The 18664-nt window shown below is 38.4% G+C and overlaps 1 protein-coding gene across 6 annotated transcripts in view; it reads left to right on the forward strand.

Moving 5' to 3' along the window:
• MAP2K5 (mitogen-activated protein kinase kinase 5) overlaps positions 1–18664 on the forward strand; it is a 263618-nt gene that overhangs the window by 38569 nt on the left and 206385 nt on the right. For all 6 annotated transcript variants that reach the window (XM_082383386.1, XM_082383387.1, XM_082383388.1 and 3 more), the window contains 4 exons: positions 1605–1645; positions 2622–2689; positions 9496–9544; positions 16878–16942. In XM_082383386.1, the coding sequence (XP_082239512.1) occupies positions 1605–1645; positions 2622–2689; positions 9496–9544; positions 16878–16942 (223 nt within the window). The remainder of the gene's footprint in view (positions 1–1604; positions 1646–2621; positions 2690–9495; positions 9545–16877; positions 16943–18664) is intronic.

Here is an 18664-nt window from a genome sequence, read left to right on the forward strand (position 1 = left end):
GGGCTTTCTCTAGTTGCGGTGAGTGGGGGCTACTCTTTGTTGCTGTGCGCGGGCTTCTCATTGCGGTGGCTTCTCTTGTTGCGGAGCACAGGCTCTAGGTGCGTGGGCTTCAGTAGTTGTGGCACACGGGCTCAGTAGTGTGGCTTGCGGGCTCTGGAGCGCAGGCTCAGTAGTTGTGGCACCCGGGTTCAGCTGCTCCGCGGCATCTGGGATCTTCCAGGATTAGGGCTCGAACCCGTGTCCCCTGCATTGGCAGGTGGATTCTTAACCACCGCACCACCAGGGAAGTCCCTTGAGTACTGTTTAGATTTCCAATCATAAAGATTTAAGAAGCCAATTGAGGAACGAGGCAGATGTTAAGGTAGGAGATAAGAGTTGATACCTGTCTCTAATTCCTTAGTTAGCCACTTTCTTACTAAATGAAGTTTATAATGCACAGGCTACTTCAGAGGAAATGCTCTGAAGTGTTGTCTTAGGAAGTACTAATGGTCCCTAAAGGACCAAGCATCAGATGTATGTGACTGTTGTTTTGTTCAAAAAGTTAATTTCCATCTTTAGGAAAGAGGATTTGGAGTCTTAATTTTAACGTATTTTAGAAAAACAAATAAAAATCCTTTATTGAGGTTTAGTTTTTTTTTAAGGAAAATAACATAATAATTTTGAATATATTTGAAATACACAAAACTAAAGCAACTGATGTGCTTTGTAATTATTATCCACATCTTCTTCTTATTAAACAGCTCTATTTCTTGTCAGAAACAGAGGAAAATACATGTACGTCTGAGAAAGGAGCAAAAAAAAAATAAAATAAAATAAAATTCATCCTTTCCCGAACAATCAATCAAAATTGACGGCCCCTTAACATATAATATGTAGGACACTGTAGTTTTCAGATGGAAGCAGCCTATAACATGGGCAAGAAGCACTTTATTTTTTTTAACATTTGATGAAGAAGCATTTGCTGAATTGGAAAAGTACTAACCTGTAACTCAAGATGGTGTCAGGAAATTAATATTATTTTCCCTGGTACTGCTTTATGTTTAGACGTAAATATTAGCAAATGTCAAGATTTGCAAGAAATGTCATGAAATTAATGATATATCTGTATTCTAACAAATTTGACTGCTTACTGCTTTGCAAACTGATGTTCAAACTTAAATATTTCATCTTAGAATCTCTAGCAATTGTTTTGGCGTTAAAAGACCCTCCTCCCACTCCCCTCCAAAAACCCTAGCTATTTTCATTGTAGTCTTAAGTGATAACAGATATACAGTGTAATAGAGTGAGGAAAGATGATTGCAGAAATTTGAATTATGAAAGGAATCTAATCATTTTAGCTCAGTTAACTTGATTTTTATATGTTTTAAGCAGAAATTGGAATTTATATGAGGTGGTGTCAGAAAGCTCTTTGCATTTATAAATGCTCACTCCTGCAAGTTAAAAACCCTGGTTCATAATTCCCACTTTGGGTCTTGGGAGCCACTTTTCAATCATTTCTCTCTGCTAATTTTGGTGTCACCCTCATTTCTTTTTAAATGATTCATTTTGAGCAAATTTGTAAATGGCCCTGATGTGTTCTACAATTTAGTCAATTACTGTTTCAGCCTGCAAGCCTCCTGGGGAACGGAACATACATGGCCTGAAGGTACGAATTTCAATAATTGTTTCAGTAAAGTTAGATGGATTTGTAATGCTGTGTTCCACTTATTGAAATGTCAAATAAAACTGCACTTTCTCAAGCTCTGACAAGCGTTCCTTTTTTTTTTTTTTTTTAAATGGGATATGGAGGGGAATTCATTAGTATTTGTTCAATATGTGTACATATTGAGGTTTCGATGCCATATTTTTAAAAGATTATTATTATTTGGAATTCTTTTGTTGGTCTGTTTCTTCAGGATGACCCTGGGTACTGGTCTCCACAAAGATTTACTTGAGGAAAAATATAGACTTCATTTCAGTGATTAATTAAGCACATAAGCATATTGCACACAGAATACCCCCCTCTTCTTTTGACATGTTTATGCTAGAAACATATATCTATTTAATGTCCTTTCATTGTTCTGCATATTTTGAATTCTGGATTTCTGCTTAAGGCTTTACATTTAAAAGAAAAACTGGCTATTGTATTAGACTCAAGCGTTTTATAATTAATTACTTGGACCTCATTTTTCAGTGAATAAGAAACATTCTGCAATGTTCTGCCTGGTTTTAAAGCTGGAGGGGTATGATATCGTGAGGTTCACTACTAACCCTTGGATGTATTCTTAATATGCTTTTTTGAACATACTGTTTTTTATATAAAACAAAAAGAAACAGTGAACTGAATTTTTTCACTAGAGTTGAATTCAATTCTAGACAGTGAATTGAAAATGTCCCCAGTTTACCTCTCCCTTTTTCAGCACTATTTAAGTATTTGAATAATGACAGGAGCAAAGTATTATGTAATATACAGGTTGTACAGTTTTTATAACCTATATACTGAATAGACTCCAACCATGGGTCTGTCTAGTAAAAAGCTAATTAACCTTCATAGTGAAATGAGAAATTTGTGGCAAATTACAGGTTAATTAGAACTGTGTCCTCAGAACACAGACTGATCAAGATCCCTTCTTTACTTGTAGGTGAATACCCGGGCTGGATCCTCTCAACACAGCAGCCCAGCAGTCTCAGATTCACTTCCAAGCAATAGGTGAGAGCAAGCGAGTGACATGTGCCTCTAAGCATGAATATCTACATAGTTGGGAGTGGAGAAGAGGCTTGTGGGATGACACCTCTTTTTTTTATAAGACCTCAAAAGTGTGTATGTGGCTAAGAAGAAATCTGACCAGTTAAGTAACCCTAGCTATGTATTGACTGAAAAGAAAGGACCTCATAGAGAAAGATAAAATTAGACATGTTGAACTATTTATTTTGGTCTGTGGAATGGTTTTCCTTCAGTCTCCAGATTATGCAGAAACAGAAGATTCAGTGCCTTTGACTGTTTTCATGCTTTGATGATCTGGTTTGTATACTGCTTATTCTTTTTGTCTTGCTTGTCCATCTTTTGGCAGTGTCATGCTCCACTGACATCCTTCCCAGAAAGAGGCAAGGAAAGAGTAACGTGGTGAAATTTAAATTGACCAGCCAAGTTGTCCATTTATGTATCTTTGGTGCACAAGAGATTGAGCTATTACAGAAGGAAGATAACTTTCATTAATTCATGCTAACATTGTCCCATACTGGGATGGATGCTAAAGACTTGAGCCTCTTCAAAGTGTTCTTCTGACAGGCCTGAGAACTTACTTCTAGAAGATTAAGGTTCTCAAGTAGAAGGACCTGCTTAAGCTGAAAGAATTCTAGATCATATTTGTTATATATTCAGTTATTCAGCTGGTTAACATCTTATTACTGTACTTGAAGATGACACTTGAAGGTGATTGCTCTGTGTGTATGTATTCACACTGGTGACTGAAAAGCCATCATTGAGCCGGATCACCCTTCCATTGTGTGCCCAGGTCTTTCTGGGTTTAGGGCAGTAGTCAGTGTTTGCACAGCCCTTATCTGCTGAGATGTAGCTTAGGCTTCTACTTTCCCTTCCATGCCCCTCCTTACCCCCTCCACCCAACGTCTTGGTTCTTTTGCCACTGGGCTTTACTGCAGGTAATTTAAAGTCTCTCCTTCTGACTCTCTCTCTACTCTCCTGTCCCCTCCCCAAAAGTCACTTCCTTGATTGCTTTATTGTAGTGTCAGTATATCTTACCCACAGCTTTCCTGCTATGAACACACTACTCTTAGAGTGTGTTTCCTTCTTAAACAATTTATTCTGTGTTAAAATACATCCACTGGTTATTCACCAGTGGATCATCTGTCTTGTGGTCCTGAGGGGTAGGTCTTTTAGTCCTCATCCAAGTGCTTGGCCCTGCCAGGCGATGCTCTGAGGCTTCTCTTTTCATGCTTGTTGGGCATGAGAGCCATGTCCACCGAGTAGAGGCATGGGGACTGAGGGTCACTTGTTACATTCAGCTCGAAGAGGGCAGGGCCTTTAATTATTACCACTACTTCTAGAAAAAATGTTATTCAGACAGACTGACTATTAGCCTTGAGTGAAAACAAGGACTTTTCCTGGTGTTTTAGGTCAAAGTTCATCATGGTATAAAAAGCAGGATGGAGCTGAAAAAGACAGTAAGGCAGAGAAGCAGCAGGATAACTTTTCAACTCTCTCAGATTTGGTTTTAACCAAAACCAAAGTGAATTAGCTTGGCTTTTTAAAAGCTATCATTAATATTCACAGAGTATTATAAAATCTTTGGGCTGGAAAGAGACTATCTGATCTAGTGGTTCTCAGCCCTTGGTTGCAGCATCTTCCTTTAGGGATATGACAGCCTCCCAAATAGTAATGGTAGTTTGCTCCACAAGTGATTTTTGTTATGGGAGGAATGCAGTTTGAAAAAGTCCTACAGGTGATTTTATTAATTTATTTATTATTTATGGCTGTGTTGGGTCTTCGTTTTTATGTGAGGGCTTTCTTTAGTTGCGGCAAGTGGGGGCCACTCTTCATCGCAGTGCGCGGGCCTCTCACTATCGCGGCCTCTCTTGTTGCAGAGCACAGGCTCCAGATGCGCAGGCTCAGTAGTTGTGGCTCACGGGCCTAGTTGCTCCGTGGCATGTGGGATCTTCCCAGACCAGGGCTCGAACCCGTGTCCCCTGCATTGGCAGGCAGATTCCCAACCATTGTGCCACCAGGGAAGCCCACCTACAGGTGATTTTAATATGCCACCCTAGGTTGGCCATGTTCTGTGCCCCATATTGAAAACTAATCATAAGTATTTATTGAGTGCCTCCTATTTATTCAGTGCTGTCCTACCCACTAGGAATACAATGTGGTCCTTATCCTCTGGAGCTTGCTGTCTCATAGGCATACAGACCACCTCCCCCCAGTATACAAATAATTATAATTAGTGTTATGAAGGAAACAAGCAGATTTTGAAGTGAGAGAATACTGGGCAGGATTGTGTTTAGATTTGGACGGGGTGACCAGGGGAGAGTGGCATTCCACTTTGGCCTGAAGGATGAGAAATACCTAGCCACATCAAGAGCCAGAGAAGAGCATTTCAGAAGGTGGGGAGAGTGTAAGTGAAGGCCCTTGGGTGGAAAAGGAGCTCCATGTGTTCAGGAGGAGGCCAGTTAGGCTGGAGCCCAGGGAGGGTTGCTGGGCTGGGGGAAGGAATGGAAAGGCGGGGAGAACAGTAGGAGTGATAGGAGAAAAGGAGGTGACAGGAGCTGGCTTCTGGGGCCTGGTGTTTGAGTTTTCCCCTCAGCGTATTGGCAAGCTGTTAGACGACTTTCAGCAGAGTGCCATGGCCAGCTCTGTGTTTATAGAAGACTCTTGCCTGTGGTGTGAAGCATGAGAAGGAGACGCCCCCATCTAATCCTGCTCTCCTTAGGTGCCCGACTCCCCACTCCCCACGCACATATGGTAACCTCATTTTTGATAAAGGAAGCAAGAATACACAATGGAGAAAAGACAGCCTCTTCAATAAGTGGAGCTGGGAAAACTGGACAGCTACGTGTAAAAGAATGAAATTAAAACTCCCTAACACCATGCACAAAAATAAACTCAAAATGGATTAAAGACCTAAATGTAAGGCCAGACAGTATAAAACTCTTAGAGGAAAACATAGGCAGAACACTCTATGACATAAATCACAGCAAGATCCTTTTTGACCCACCTCCTAGAGAAATGGAAATAAAAACAAAAACAAATGGGACCTAATGAAACTTAAAAACTTTTGCACAGCAAAGGAAACCATAAACAAGATGAAAAGACAACCCTCAGAATGGGAGAAAATATTTGCAAATGAAGCAACTGACAAAGGATTAATCTCCAAAATTTACAAGCAGCTCATGCAGCTCAGTATCAAAAAACAAACAACCCAATCCAAAAATTGTCAGAAGACCTAAATAGAGATTTCTCCAAAGAAGATATACAGATTGCCAACAAACACATGAAAGGATGCTTAACATCACTAATCATTAGAGAAATGCAAATCAAAACTACAATGAGGTATCACCTCACACCAGTCAGAATGGCCATCATCAAAAAATCTACAAACAATAAATGCTGGAGAGGGTGTGGAGAAAAGGGAACCCTCTTGCAGTGTTGGTGGGAATGTAAATTGATACAACCACTGGAGAACAGTATGGAGCTTCCTTAAAAAACTAAAAATAGAACTACCATATGACCCAGCAATCCCACTACTGGGCCTATACCCTGAGAAAACCATAATTCAAAAAGAGTCATGTACCACAATGTTCATTGCAGCACTATTTACAATAGCCAGGACATGGAAGCAACCTAAGTGCCCATTGACAGATGAATGGATAAAGAAGATGTGGCACAGATATACAATGGAATATTACTCAGCCATAAAAAGAAACAAAATTGAGTTATTTGTAGTGAGGTGGATGGACCTTGTCATATAGAGAGAAGTAAGTCAGAAAGAGAAAAACAAATACTGTATGCTAACACATATATATGGAATCAAAAAAAAATTTTTTTTCCCCTGAAAAACCTAAGGGTAGGACAGGATAAAGATGCAGACGTAGAGAATGGACTTGAGGACACGGGGAGGGGGAAGGGTAAGCTGGGACGAAGTGAGAGTGTGGCATGGACATACATACACTACCAAATGTAAAACAGATAGCTAGTGGGAAGCAGCCGCATAGCACAGGGAGACCAGCTCTGCTTTGTGACCACCTAGAGGTGTGGGATAGGGAGGATGGGAGGGAGCCACAAGAGGGAGGAGATATGGGGATATATGTATATGTATAGCTGATTCACTTTGTTATAAAGCAGAAACTAACACACCATTGTAAAGCAATTATACTCCAATAAAGATGTTTAAAAAAAAAAAAAAAAGGATCCGCCTGCCAATGCAGGGGATGCGGGTTCGAGCCCTGGTCCAGGAAGATCCCACATGCCGTGGAGCAGCTATGCCCACGCACCGCAGCTACTGAGCCTGCGATCTAGAGCCCACGAGCCACAAGTACTGAGCCTGCGTGCATAAAGCCCGTGCTCCGCAACAAGAGAAACCACTGCAATGAGAAGCCCACGCACCGCAACAAAGAGTAGCCCCTGCTTGCCACAACTAGAGAGAGCCCGTGTGCAACAACGAAAACCCAATGCAGCCAATAAATAAATAAATAAAAATAAAACATTGAGTAAACTGGGGCACAAAGGAATTGCCAGGATATATAAATATAATTTTTTACCAGACAAAGTTCATAGCCAGATATTGACATAATGAATAAAATCAGTTTTTTCCTCTGTTACTCTCAAAGCATGAATTGGTCTTTGCCTTAGGTGGATATGTTTATTAAACTGAGCTTACTAATCCACATGGTGTTCCTAAACCATAATTACTGAATTCACGTCCCACTGCCAAGGCACAGCCTTTCCTAAACATTCTGGCTTTCTCCTTCTATAAAATTAGGATGATTAAATTTTCCATCTATCTACCTCTGGTGTTAAGAAGGTTGATGAAGTTGTTTTAAGGAATCACGTTTTGTTTCTTGGATGAAAGGTGTTTTGTAAATGCAATGAATCAAAATGTTATTATTTCAAGTTGCATGACATAATGGAATATCTGTGGAGAAACATTGCCTGAGCATTGTTTGGTCATTTCTGTTTTTATAATAATTGCAAATATTAAATTGGGACCATTTATGGCAATATCAGGATCCAAATGTTTTCCAGAAAAAAAAAGTATGTGTGTAAGACAGACAGACTTTGAACAAGGTCCGTACCTTAGTTTTCTTTATGTATCAGGAATAACTTTCCCCCACAGGGTATACCTACAGGGGGTAGTTACTGTGAGGATTAGATCAGGATACTAAGTAATAGCATTTAGCACAGTGCGTGGCACATGGTCATCACTCAGGAAATGGTAGAGGCTAATATTTTGTTTTCAACTGGACTGATCTTAGGCAGTTGTTTATTTTGGGGGGGATGTATTTCAGCTTTAGTCCCATTCTGCAGTATTCTTAATTGCCACTTGAGTATATGAATTCTTAGACTTGGGAGGATGTTATTAAAGTTTAGAATCATTGGCTGAAGGCATGTTTTATGAAATCTGGGGAAAGTAGAGGCTAGGGCTCCATAGTTTGCATTTGACCGTAGCAGAAGTTTAAGAAGTATTTATTAAGAAAAATAATTATAACTTGGAATGGTGAGTGTGGTCAAACTTGAAGTCTGAGGTTTTCTCAAATATAACTTATTAAAGGTACCAAATGAGTGTGTGTGTGTGTGTGTGTTACTACCATATAATAACCAGAATAATGACTATCATTTATCAGACACTTAGTATGTGCCAAGTCATTGGGCTAGGTTCAAGAGTGGGAAGGAAATGGAATACATAGAGAGGTGAGTAAGATGTGGTATCTGTTCTCAGGGAGCTTCCAGTCTTGGGAGAGGGTGTGGTGGGAAGAAAGGTATCTACAGATAACTACCAAAGGGAGGAGAGTTAATTTGGCAGGTGGGTAGAGGGTTAGAGTAGACAGATTAAGTATAGAGTTAACAAGCTTTAAATTTCAAATTAGAACATTGATGGGAGGAGGTATTATTTTATGCACCACTCTGCTAACTGGGTGGATGTGTACAGGTATAACTCATCATAAAGCTAGAAGGACTTCACAGCATCCTTTGGCCACTTTCCCTAAACTCATCCACATAAATGTTTACATAGTCATAAATGTCCAGAGAAGAAGATTTCCATATTTCTTACATACCTATGGAAGTTGGGTTTCATACCTACAGGAAAGGAAAGGAAAGAGAAGGCAGCTAAAATTGATTTAATACTTACTATGTGCAAGAAACAGGTGCTAGGGCTTTTTGTAATATTTAATTTTCTTGGTTACACTATAATGTTGATATTTCCCCCATTTTATAGAAAGGGGAAATTGAGGTTCAGAGAGGATAAGTATCTTGTTCCAGAGCACACAGCTAGTGAGTACCAGGATTTATTTCTATTACACATTTGCTTCCCAGGAAGCTGAATTGTAAATTTTAACTATAGTAAAAAATCAGGACTTAAATTATTTTATCTTTTGAAGTTCTGTAGTCTTTGTTTGCTGTGAACATTCTAAGAGTGCATTGTTAAATACTTGATATTTAGCAGATGACAGAGTCCACGTAAAATAACCACTGTAAGGCTACTCAGAGGCAGCAGAACTAATAGCAAAAAGAGGTCTCTGAAATAGTCCATACAATAGCCTAGCTTCATTATGACAGTAGGCTTTTTTATTGCTTTAGATTACTAACGGGGTTTTAGTCTCTTATCGATACCATTGCCATTTGGCCAGTTACTTTAGAAAATATTTTATGTAGGGAGAAGGATGTAAAGAGTAGTGTAGTCTATGTCTACACCTAAAACAAAAGTGTGTTTTAGTCTGGAATTTTCAGTGGTGTTCAAAGGTGCTGATGAACTTGCCATTAAAAACTATGTCTTTTCTTTTCAGCTTGAAGAAGTCTTCTGCTGAACTGAAAAAAATATTAGCCAATGGCCAGGTAGGTGTCATTACGTATTAAGACTATAGTAATAACTTAGTGCTGTCTAGTTTTTGTATCCATAAACTTAATAAACAGATAAAGGGTCTATAAATTTCTTCTTGTCATAAATGAATTACACGCTTAATTTGATTGGCAGAACAATTTGCAGCACGTTTTTCAGACTGTGCTAATGGGTTTCACTCCCAGCAGATTGAAGTACCATGCACACACCCTGCTGCCAGCGCAGTGTAAAAAAAGTTAATCAGTTCGGAACAAGTGTGTCAACCCATGGGTTGTTGAAATGGCCCTGCATCCTGAGGTGACTGTTTCTTTCTTTATCTTTAGGGAGAAAAAGAGAAACTGTTACTTTCTCACCTTAGTTCCTTCTTTTGTCCTGAAACTAACACTGGCTTTTTAGGGGAACAGAGTCACAGCAGACCTTTGGCATTTAAAGTTCCTGGGCTTCAGGAACCCTCAGTTTGCCTAGTTGACTGGTCATCTAAAGCAGAATGACCTACTCCAGCCAGTGAGGGATAAACAGGCTGGCAGCCCAGTTATTTCTCACTAATTTTGATTCAAGTAAATGGACACATCTGAAATAGTATAGTGCTTTTAAACATACACTGGTAAATTAAGCTACCTACAGGGTCCTCGATTCTTCAATAGCAACATAAATGCGTTTTAATGTTTGTTATAGAGGAAGCCCTTTGATAGCCTTGGAGGCAGGGCGCCTGTCCATTGCGATCAAGCCTGCCTATTAGGCTCTATTGACTGAGACATCTGTGTCACTGCAAATAAAAGACTCTTATTGATTTTCTTAACTGCTGTTCACTTCCCGTCCATGTTTCGAAGGCTGAAATCTTAATTATCTCAGATGCTTATTCAGTGCCTTCACATGCTGACCTCTCCAATCCTCATTGGCATTTCATGAATCAAGTACTTGTAGTGGAGCATGTCAAGAAGACAAAGCTGGGTCCTCATGCTTGTCCTTTAATATCACCTGTAACTTTGTGGCCTAATAGATGTGCATGCCTTAAAACAAGGACTGTATGGTGGTACTTCTGGAAGCCTTACTTGTTTAGCCCGTAATCCCTTGAATACAGTTAGAAAAAGTAAGTTGATCTGGTTTTGACATCTGATCATCATCTAGAGTGTGTGAATTCTAGTCCTTAACTATCCAATATATGGCTAAGGAGAATCTGGTGTTGTATGTATATGCAACATATGTATGTATGTTGTATGTGTAATCTTAATGGTCCCCATGTTTCATATTTATCTAATAGTACTTTTAACTTTAAGCAGCCAAAGTTTTGTTTAGATTGAGGTCCGCATACATGTTCCCCTAGTGCCCTGCATGTTTTCAGAAACATGAAACAAAACCTGGTTGCCCTTCTCTCTCCTTCTGGTCACTGCCAAGACCATTATTGTCCTCTTGTTCTCCCTCTTCTCCCCCCGGAGGGAAGCATACATGGTTGTGCAGGTGTATTTCTTACACGTCTCCAGCACTTGGCGTTAACGTGACTAAGAGCTGATATATTGAGCCTACGATATTTATGTATCTCCAACATGTTTGCATCCTAGTTACTAACTGTAATTTATGTGTGAGTTACTAGTGTTCTTCAGCTGGAAAATATATTTCAAAATTGACATAAATTAAGAAGCTTTAACTACATTTGTTCAACCCAGGCAATGGAAAATAACCTGTCATAGATTCCTCTTTCAAAAATGAAAAACAGTTTATTTCCAGGGCAAAAAATAAACATTCTGAAATATTCCTAGTGTTCTGAACCTAGTACCATAAATATCTTAATGGTCTTGGTTAGGAGATTCTCTTTGGTGGAAGATTGTCATGGCAATGATTTTTGACACTTAAAGATTGTTTATTGCTTTCCCTTGGAAATGTGATAATCCCACATTAAACAGTATGGCATTTCCTTTCTTTTAAGGATTAGCCATTGTTATGTTTACTTTTATTCACGAAAATGAACAGTACAAAACAAAGAACTCCCACCTTTGGAAGTCTTCAAAATACCTCCTCCTCTTAATTCCTCAGTTCTTGGTGCTATCAGGTAACTAAAGAGTGAGTGAGATTGCATTGCAGTGAGGTAATGTGCACAGTTGTGGCATCAATAAATTTCTGGGCTGAACACTGACACCACTTGATATGGAAGATGTAAGTCACATTTAACGATACTTTAACACTTGAGCATAGTTTTTTATTTTAGTGGTTTATGCTCTCAAGCATTAATAATGATTTGCCTTTCCACTAGCCTCCACTTAGATTTAATAAGGAATTCATATTAATCATTAAAAGAAAGGGACATGATTCTTCAAGATAATCAAATATTGACAGGTTAGAAATAGCTTTCTGCCTGGGTTCATTGATATAGGTTATGTGATATAAATATTTATTTCTTTTCTGTCACTCAGAGTAAATGCCACCAATTGATTCAGCATTGATATAGTGTCAACAGTTCATAAGAAACATTTGACTGGCTTGTGTTTTCCGATTAGTCTCTGCTCTATAAAGTGGGATTTACTAAATCTCTCCAATTGTCTGCTCATAGAGTGTGACTGCTTTCTGAAACTATTATTGCTTCGATTTGTGAAGCAAAGGTCTGGTGATAGGACTAGTTCTGTCAGACCTTTACATATAAAATAAGGATTAATTGAGCTTTTTTATTTTAATGATTTATAAGCAATAGGTACTGATTCTTCTTAACACAGGCAGACAATAAACAAAGAATATTCTCTTTGCTGATCTATAATTGAATTCCATTTCATTTTCCCCATTAATTTCGTTAACATTATATTAAACACTTTAAAAAGTTTAACATTTAGTCTTTGGAATGGAGACATTGTTCTTCTGTAATCGCTTTGTGAGGGAGGGTTCCTTTTTTCCAGCTTAAAAAAAAACAAATCATAAGGTATTTTTGGCAAGTTGTACTGAGAGCTATAAATCAGTACCACTGATGTGTTTCTGGGTGTGTTTTTCCCATTTCAGTTGTAGTGCGGTATCATCTGTTTAACATTGGCCCTTGATTTGAAACTGATTAGAAATGGCCCAGTGGGTCAATTTAAAGGATTAAAAAAGTGCAGTCACTCCAAGGATGTATGACTTTGACCTTTGCATCTCTGAAGTTGTCTTTCCTCTGTTTGTTTTTTATAATTTGTAGGAGAGGGTGACAGTATTTTTCTGTTTCTGGTAAATCAAGTATAAATGTACTGTGAAGTCACAAAACTAGAAATAATTCTAATCCTGTTTCATGTTTGGCTGTTATTTTGAGAACTTCAGATGCCTTTAAAAAACTTTCTGTGTTTAGAAAAAAAAAAAAAGGAGGAGGAAGAAAAATAGTATTCGACTGTAAAGTTAGCTTTAAAGAGTGTCCTATTACCGGTATATAAAACTCTTAGATTCTTATGGTTCGTCTCAGATCCCATACGAAGACCTAAACATAGATGAGACTGTGTAAGTCCAAACTGCATGGCACCTCCCCTCCCCGCACAGACACAACCTTTCCGCCCCCTGGGGTGTCACGTCCACGTTCTTTCACAGCCCCCACCTCTCTTTCAGCAGCAGCAGCAGAGCCCAGTGCCGATCATCTCTCCCAGGTCATTTGCTGTTGCGGCAGTTGACACGTCATTGTAACTCTCAGGGTTTTTTCTCCCTCCTCCCTCACATCTATTATTCTGCCTTTTATTTGCTTTTTTTTAGTCAAAACAAGGAAACTGATTTGTATTTAAAAATTATTTGGTATCTTTATTGAATAAAAACTTTCTTTTACCTCTTTTTTATCTAAAGAGCTATGTGATTTCTCTTCTTAAAAACAAATATCATAGTTGATGAAATCGCTTTTAACATTTGAGTGCCCTTCATTTGATTATTTTCCTTCCTATGGACCAGGGACCATTGATGGAGAGGATGTCCCTCTGTACTTACACATGAGATCAGCTGCTAAGATAGAGCACTGAGCAGAGTAACCTGAAAGACTGAGTTCTCACCTTGGCTAGTTGCTATTTACTAGTTATATGACCCAAACGAATTGGGTTATATGTTTAAAATGTTGTAAAAGTGTGTGATTTTTATGATACTTGATCCCAACTGTAATATTTTGTAGGCTTATAAATTCCACTTTTGTATCATAATGAGTACTGTTTCTATGCTTCATTTTGAAAAGTTGAACAATATGCTCTTCTAAACTAAAAAGGCAGAAATGTTATTAGCTACTTGTTGATCCCTTTAATGATTTTTTAATATTTAAGATCAATTAAAGTAATCCATTTTGATTAGATATACAAAATTTTCAGAATTCGTTTGTGATCAGTTTATAAGCTTGACTCTAATAGTTTTCCTTTTTAAAACTTTTTTAACGTGAATAATATTTGAATACTCTATAAAAATTGGAAGATTCAAATAAGCAAAAAGAAAAGAGATCTGATATTTTTAAATAGAAAAATCTATCAATCAATTTATAGGCCAGGCAAATGTCTATATAAAACTTTAAAACAGTGTCGAAACAATTTTTTATGGATACTGTCTTTTTTTTTTTTTTTTTTTAAGAAATTCACGTTCTTATTTATTTATTTATTTATTTATGACTGTGTTGAGTCTTCGTTTCTGTGCGAGGGCTTTCTCCAGTTGCGGCAAGTGGGGACCACTCTTCATCGCGGTGCGCGGGCCTCTCACCACCGCGGCCTCTCTTGTTGCGGAGCACAGGCTCCAGACGCGCAGGCTCAGCAACTGTGGCTCACGGGCCCAGTTGCTCCGCGGCACGTGGGATCCTCCCAGACCAGGGCTCGAACCCGTGTCCCCCGCATTAGCGGGCAGACTCCCAACCACTGCGCCACCAGGGAAGCCCCCTGGATACTGTCTTTTTGAGTGACGTGGTTCTAGAACTTATTTTTTAAAACCATTTTTATCTTTATGAGACTCTTAAAATCTTTCTCATTATCTGAGGGATTCCAAATTTCCACCCTTGAATTTGCCTAAACATTGTGTTAGCGTGCGCATGCACGTGCGTGCACACACACCCCCGCACGCCCCATACGGCGTCCACAACATCATCCCCCATCTCTCTGGAGCGTTCAGCTTATCCCCTGCCTATTTTTTTTTACATCTACCACTCCTGGTTAGGTTGGAGTGCTGGGTGGGTGGCTGCTCCACTTCTCTTTTCAACCTAGTGGGTATTAAAGTTAAAAAAGACTATGGTGTTGGGATTATAGTGGTTGAAGCTGCTCAGAGACCTGCCCCTTTGCCTTTTCTGCCTCCAACAAAATACCACAAAATCAAGCCCCCTCCGAAGTCCTAGGTCTCTCACAGTATATCATTGGAATGTATAATATCAATGAGTCTTATGTTTATATTTTTCTAAGAGGAAACTACTGGTCCTTTTACCTGGAGTAGTGGAGGTGGAGGGAATGTAATCACAGGTTGTGACCTCTCCAGAGCCTGGATCCTATAGCTACATCCTGCTTACCCTTAAATTTCAGTGCCACCAATTCAGAATTTGTAGACGTGCAGTGAGTAAAATTTCTCCTAGAAATTTACTTCAGGCTCTGATGAGGGTGCAGCTTGTTAAGCAAGTTAATAGTACAAATTAGGTTGTTAGAGTCATGTTTGGGCTACCTTGAGGAATGTTTTCAAGGAATTAGCCTATTTGTACCTGCCAATAGATACTGCTATATTTACATATGTATCTCTTATACCCTTTGATCAAATTAAACCCAGTAGCAACTCTGCTAGTTTATTTAGTATCTCAACTTGATGTGCTACTTTTCTTCATGCTGTTTTAAAATTTGTTTTTTGGTCCAGAATAATGAGATTTTCTTTTCTTTCTTCATGCCACATATAATGAAGAACAGAATTTCCCTCAAATAGGAAAATTGTTGCCAATTTTTCTGACTTGTCTGTCATTTTGCCTCTGACCCTAAATATAGTAACTAGCTAATTGCAAATTACATCAGTCAGGTTTTACTACAATTAAATGGGGTGCTGAATTGGCCTTTATACATTAATCTGTCAATATTCTTTTAGGGTTTGGCAGAATGGCTTGGAAAGGAAGCTGTTTCTGTTACCTGCACTATGTTCCTAATTATCACAGCTCTCTGAAGCTTCAACCTCAGAAATGTATAGACAAAAATATTTCCCTTGATGAATGGAACCTTGCTTTATTCCATTGGTGGAAGTTCAGAGTAGAGCAAAATATTTAAAGCTTTACTATAATGGTCTGAAAGCAAACTATTTTTTTCCAGGTGATATTGAATTAAAAACTCCATCCATTTTCTGCCCATGCAAGGCAGTGCAATTCCCTGGAAATTGATTTTTTTTCAGGGCTTACTATGGCTTTTCCCGAGCTTTAGCTATATGGAAAATAACACCTTTATTGAATCCACTTAGTGAATAAAGTTGGCAGTTAATTTTTAAGCAACTGGACCAGTGTGTAGAAAATTACTGAATGCCTCAAATAGAATCTGACTAGTCTTAAAGTCATTTGATAAATAATTATTTAGGGAGTTCTTTCAAACTCTAAAACATTATTTTTTGGGTACTAAAATAGTTCGCTTCTATTCACAATTCAAATGAGAGCAGTATTTGTGGTATAATAGTTTTACAGAACCTGGGAAAATGCACATACTGTTTTACATAATAAATTACAAAAATGACTTTATATGAATCACATGCCTATCTATTTTCCTTTTATGCATTATAATATTTGACTATATGTGCATTTTAAAGTGCATTGATTTAGCACTTTTCCATGAGCATAAGATTTCTACCCAGCTATTGCTGTGTACTAATTTATCATTTTCAAAAAAAGGCTATATCTACTCTAGGAAAATCGTTAACATTATTCAGTTAGTTTGTTTAATGTTAATTAGAGGGTCACTTGAGGAGTTTTCAGGGGCTGATTTATTTACAAATTGTGCATTGGATTACTAGAAGTGTGTGTGTGTGTGTGTGTGTGTGTGTGTGTGTGTTTTCTTGCCAAGTTTGACTTTGGTTATGTGCAGTGCTGTTTGGCAGTGGTTATGTAGTGCTGGAGACTGTGTTCTTATCAGTATCTCTGACCTGACCCTTTTGAGCTATGTTATATCATTCCATTTTGACACCTTTTATCAAACTTTAATGAAATGACCCAGGCAAACAAATTGTCATTAAACTTTCCATCACTTTGTCCCTTGGTATCGTCTTTTATAAATTGGACAGCAAATGTTGTATTGATCTTCTCGTTCTTGCAGCTGAACTTGAAATGACCCAGACTGCTTGTTGTTTATGGCCCAGAGTTGCTTTTCCTTGACATTTCCATCCACAGCATGACACCCTTTTTGTTTTTCTTTCTTTCTTGTGGAGATGAATGAACAAGACATACGGTATCGAGACACTCTTGGTCATGGCAACGGAGGCACAGTCTACAAGTGAGTAGTCAATTTTGTTTAAACTTTCTATCCACTTTTGCCAAATGTGGGTATCCAAGTTCTCCATGGCAAAGATTTTTAAATGACCACCAGTGCTTAGATTTTACTTCCACATTTGACTCCAAAATTCTGCAAGGAATCTATTTTCTCAGGAATTGCTTGGAAAAGTGCATTTATATTGCCTTTTTAATATTTCTGAGTCTGCATCTCTCCTGGGTGAGCATTTAATAGTCCACCATTAGGAAGTATACCTTTAACCGGCCTGAAGTTTAATGTATTTTTTTCCTTCGCTCTTTAACACCGTTATTTTTATTTTTTTTTAACTTGCTAGCACCCTATGCTAGTCCCCTGCCTGTGTATGTACAGCTATGCCCAGTGGAAGACAAACCTTATAAATACCATTGCTTTGCCCTGTGTCAACACTCAGTTATTAAAAAGCCTTCTTCCTGTTGTGTTTCCTTCTCTCCTCACCCTACTCCCTGAGAGAATTTCTACACATTGATGAATATGTTAAGTTATAAAATTCTCCCAAATTCCAATTGCAGTGATCTTACCCTAAAGAAGTGTTCATTTTCATATTAAAAAATGCTAACCGTAAAAAATAGTTCTCTCAACAGGGAAGTCTTTCTCGTGCAGTAGTGCAAAGTTTAAACTACATAATGTAATGTCTGGTACTTAATAGTCTGCAATGGTGTATGAAAAATATTCCACTAGGAATTAAAAAATCCATACTCTGTAAGAAAGCCCTGAGGGAGTAATAAAGCTTTCCTCCAGAGAGCTGTTTTCCATATATACACTAACCCTGCATCACATTATGATTGTGTTTTTACCTTAGATGTTTTACTGTTGATATTAGTATATATTTTCAAAGTTGTAAATTATTTAATTTATCTTTAACTGGTTACTGATTTTCTTAGAATTTTAAGTTCTTACTAATGACGTGAATACAGATAAAAATTGCCCTGTTGCAAAATCACGCTGTTGCCCATGAATGTGAAAGGTCACATCCTAAAATTCCAGAACATCCTCCACACAGATGCAGCATTGGCATAGAATCAGATTTCTCAGGGTTAGAAGCTCCTTCAAAGTTATCTGATCCAGTCCCCCACCCAGGGCTTCAGTCCTCTCTGTAGATAGAGCCAGGATGTGAGTCCTTTCTCCTAAAGTCCTTTAACATAGTTCTTTAAGAACGTATGCTTACATATTTGGATTGTTTTTTCCTATAGATATCTGACTATGGTGAATAGTTGGTCTGAAAGTTAAGTGCTTCCACTATGATAATTCAGAGAATTAAATAATAACACATTTCTTTCACAATCCTTGGGTCTTGCCCTTAAAATATGTGATGCCTCACGTGTCTAAAAAGTTTGTTGTCCTTCCGTGGATCATACTAGCATTCCTTCCCATGCAGTGCCCCAGTACTGCATAAATAGCATCTCTTCGTCCTAGTCTTCTCTTCCTCACTCTTATCTGACTTGACTTTTTACCCTGTCCTGAAGGTTCTTGGGTTCAGGTACCTTTAGAAATAAGAAGAAGGAACATGTACACTCCAATTTGCTTCTCTTGAGTTCCCTGGAGGGAGCGGTTTTCAAAGTCTCAACCTTTCTTTTTCTTAATGCTTTTATGCTGGTGTTCAGGTGTAATAAAACAGAAAAGATGTCTAGCAACTCTTTCGACTCCTTTTATTGGTCGAATAGAATCCAAAAACATTTCTTTAGACTC

This window comes from Balaenoptera borealis (genome assembly GCF_965194805.1).
Source record: "Balaenoptera borealis genome assembly, chromosome: 3".
Taxonomy (NCBI): Eukaryota; Metazoa; Chordata; class Mammalia; order Artiodactyla; family Balaenopteridae; genus Balaenoptera; species Balaenoptera borealis.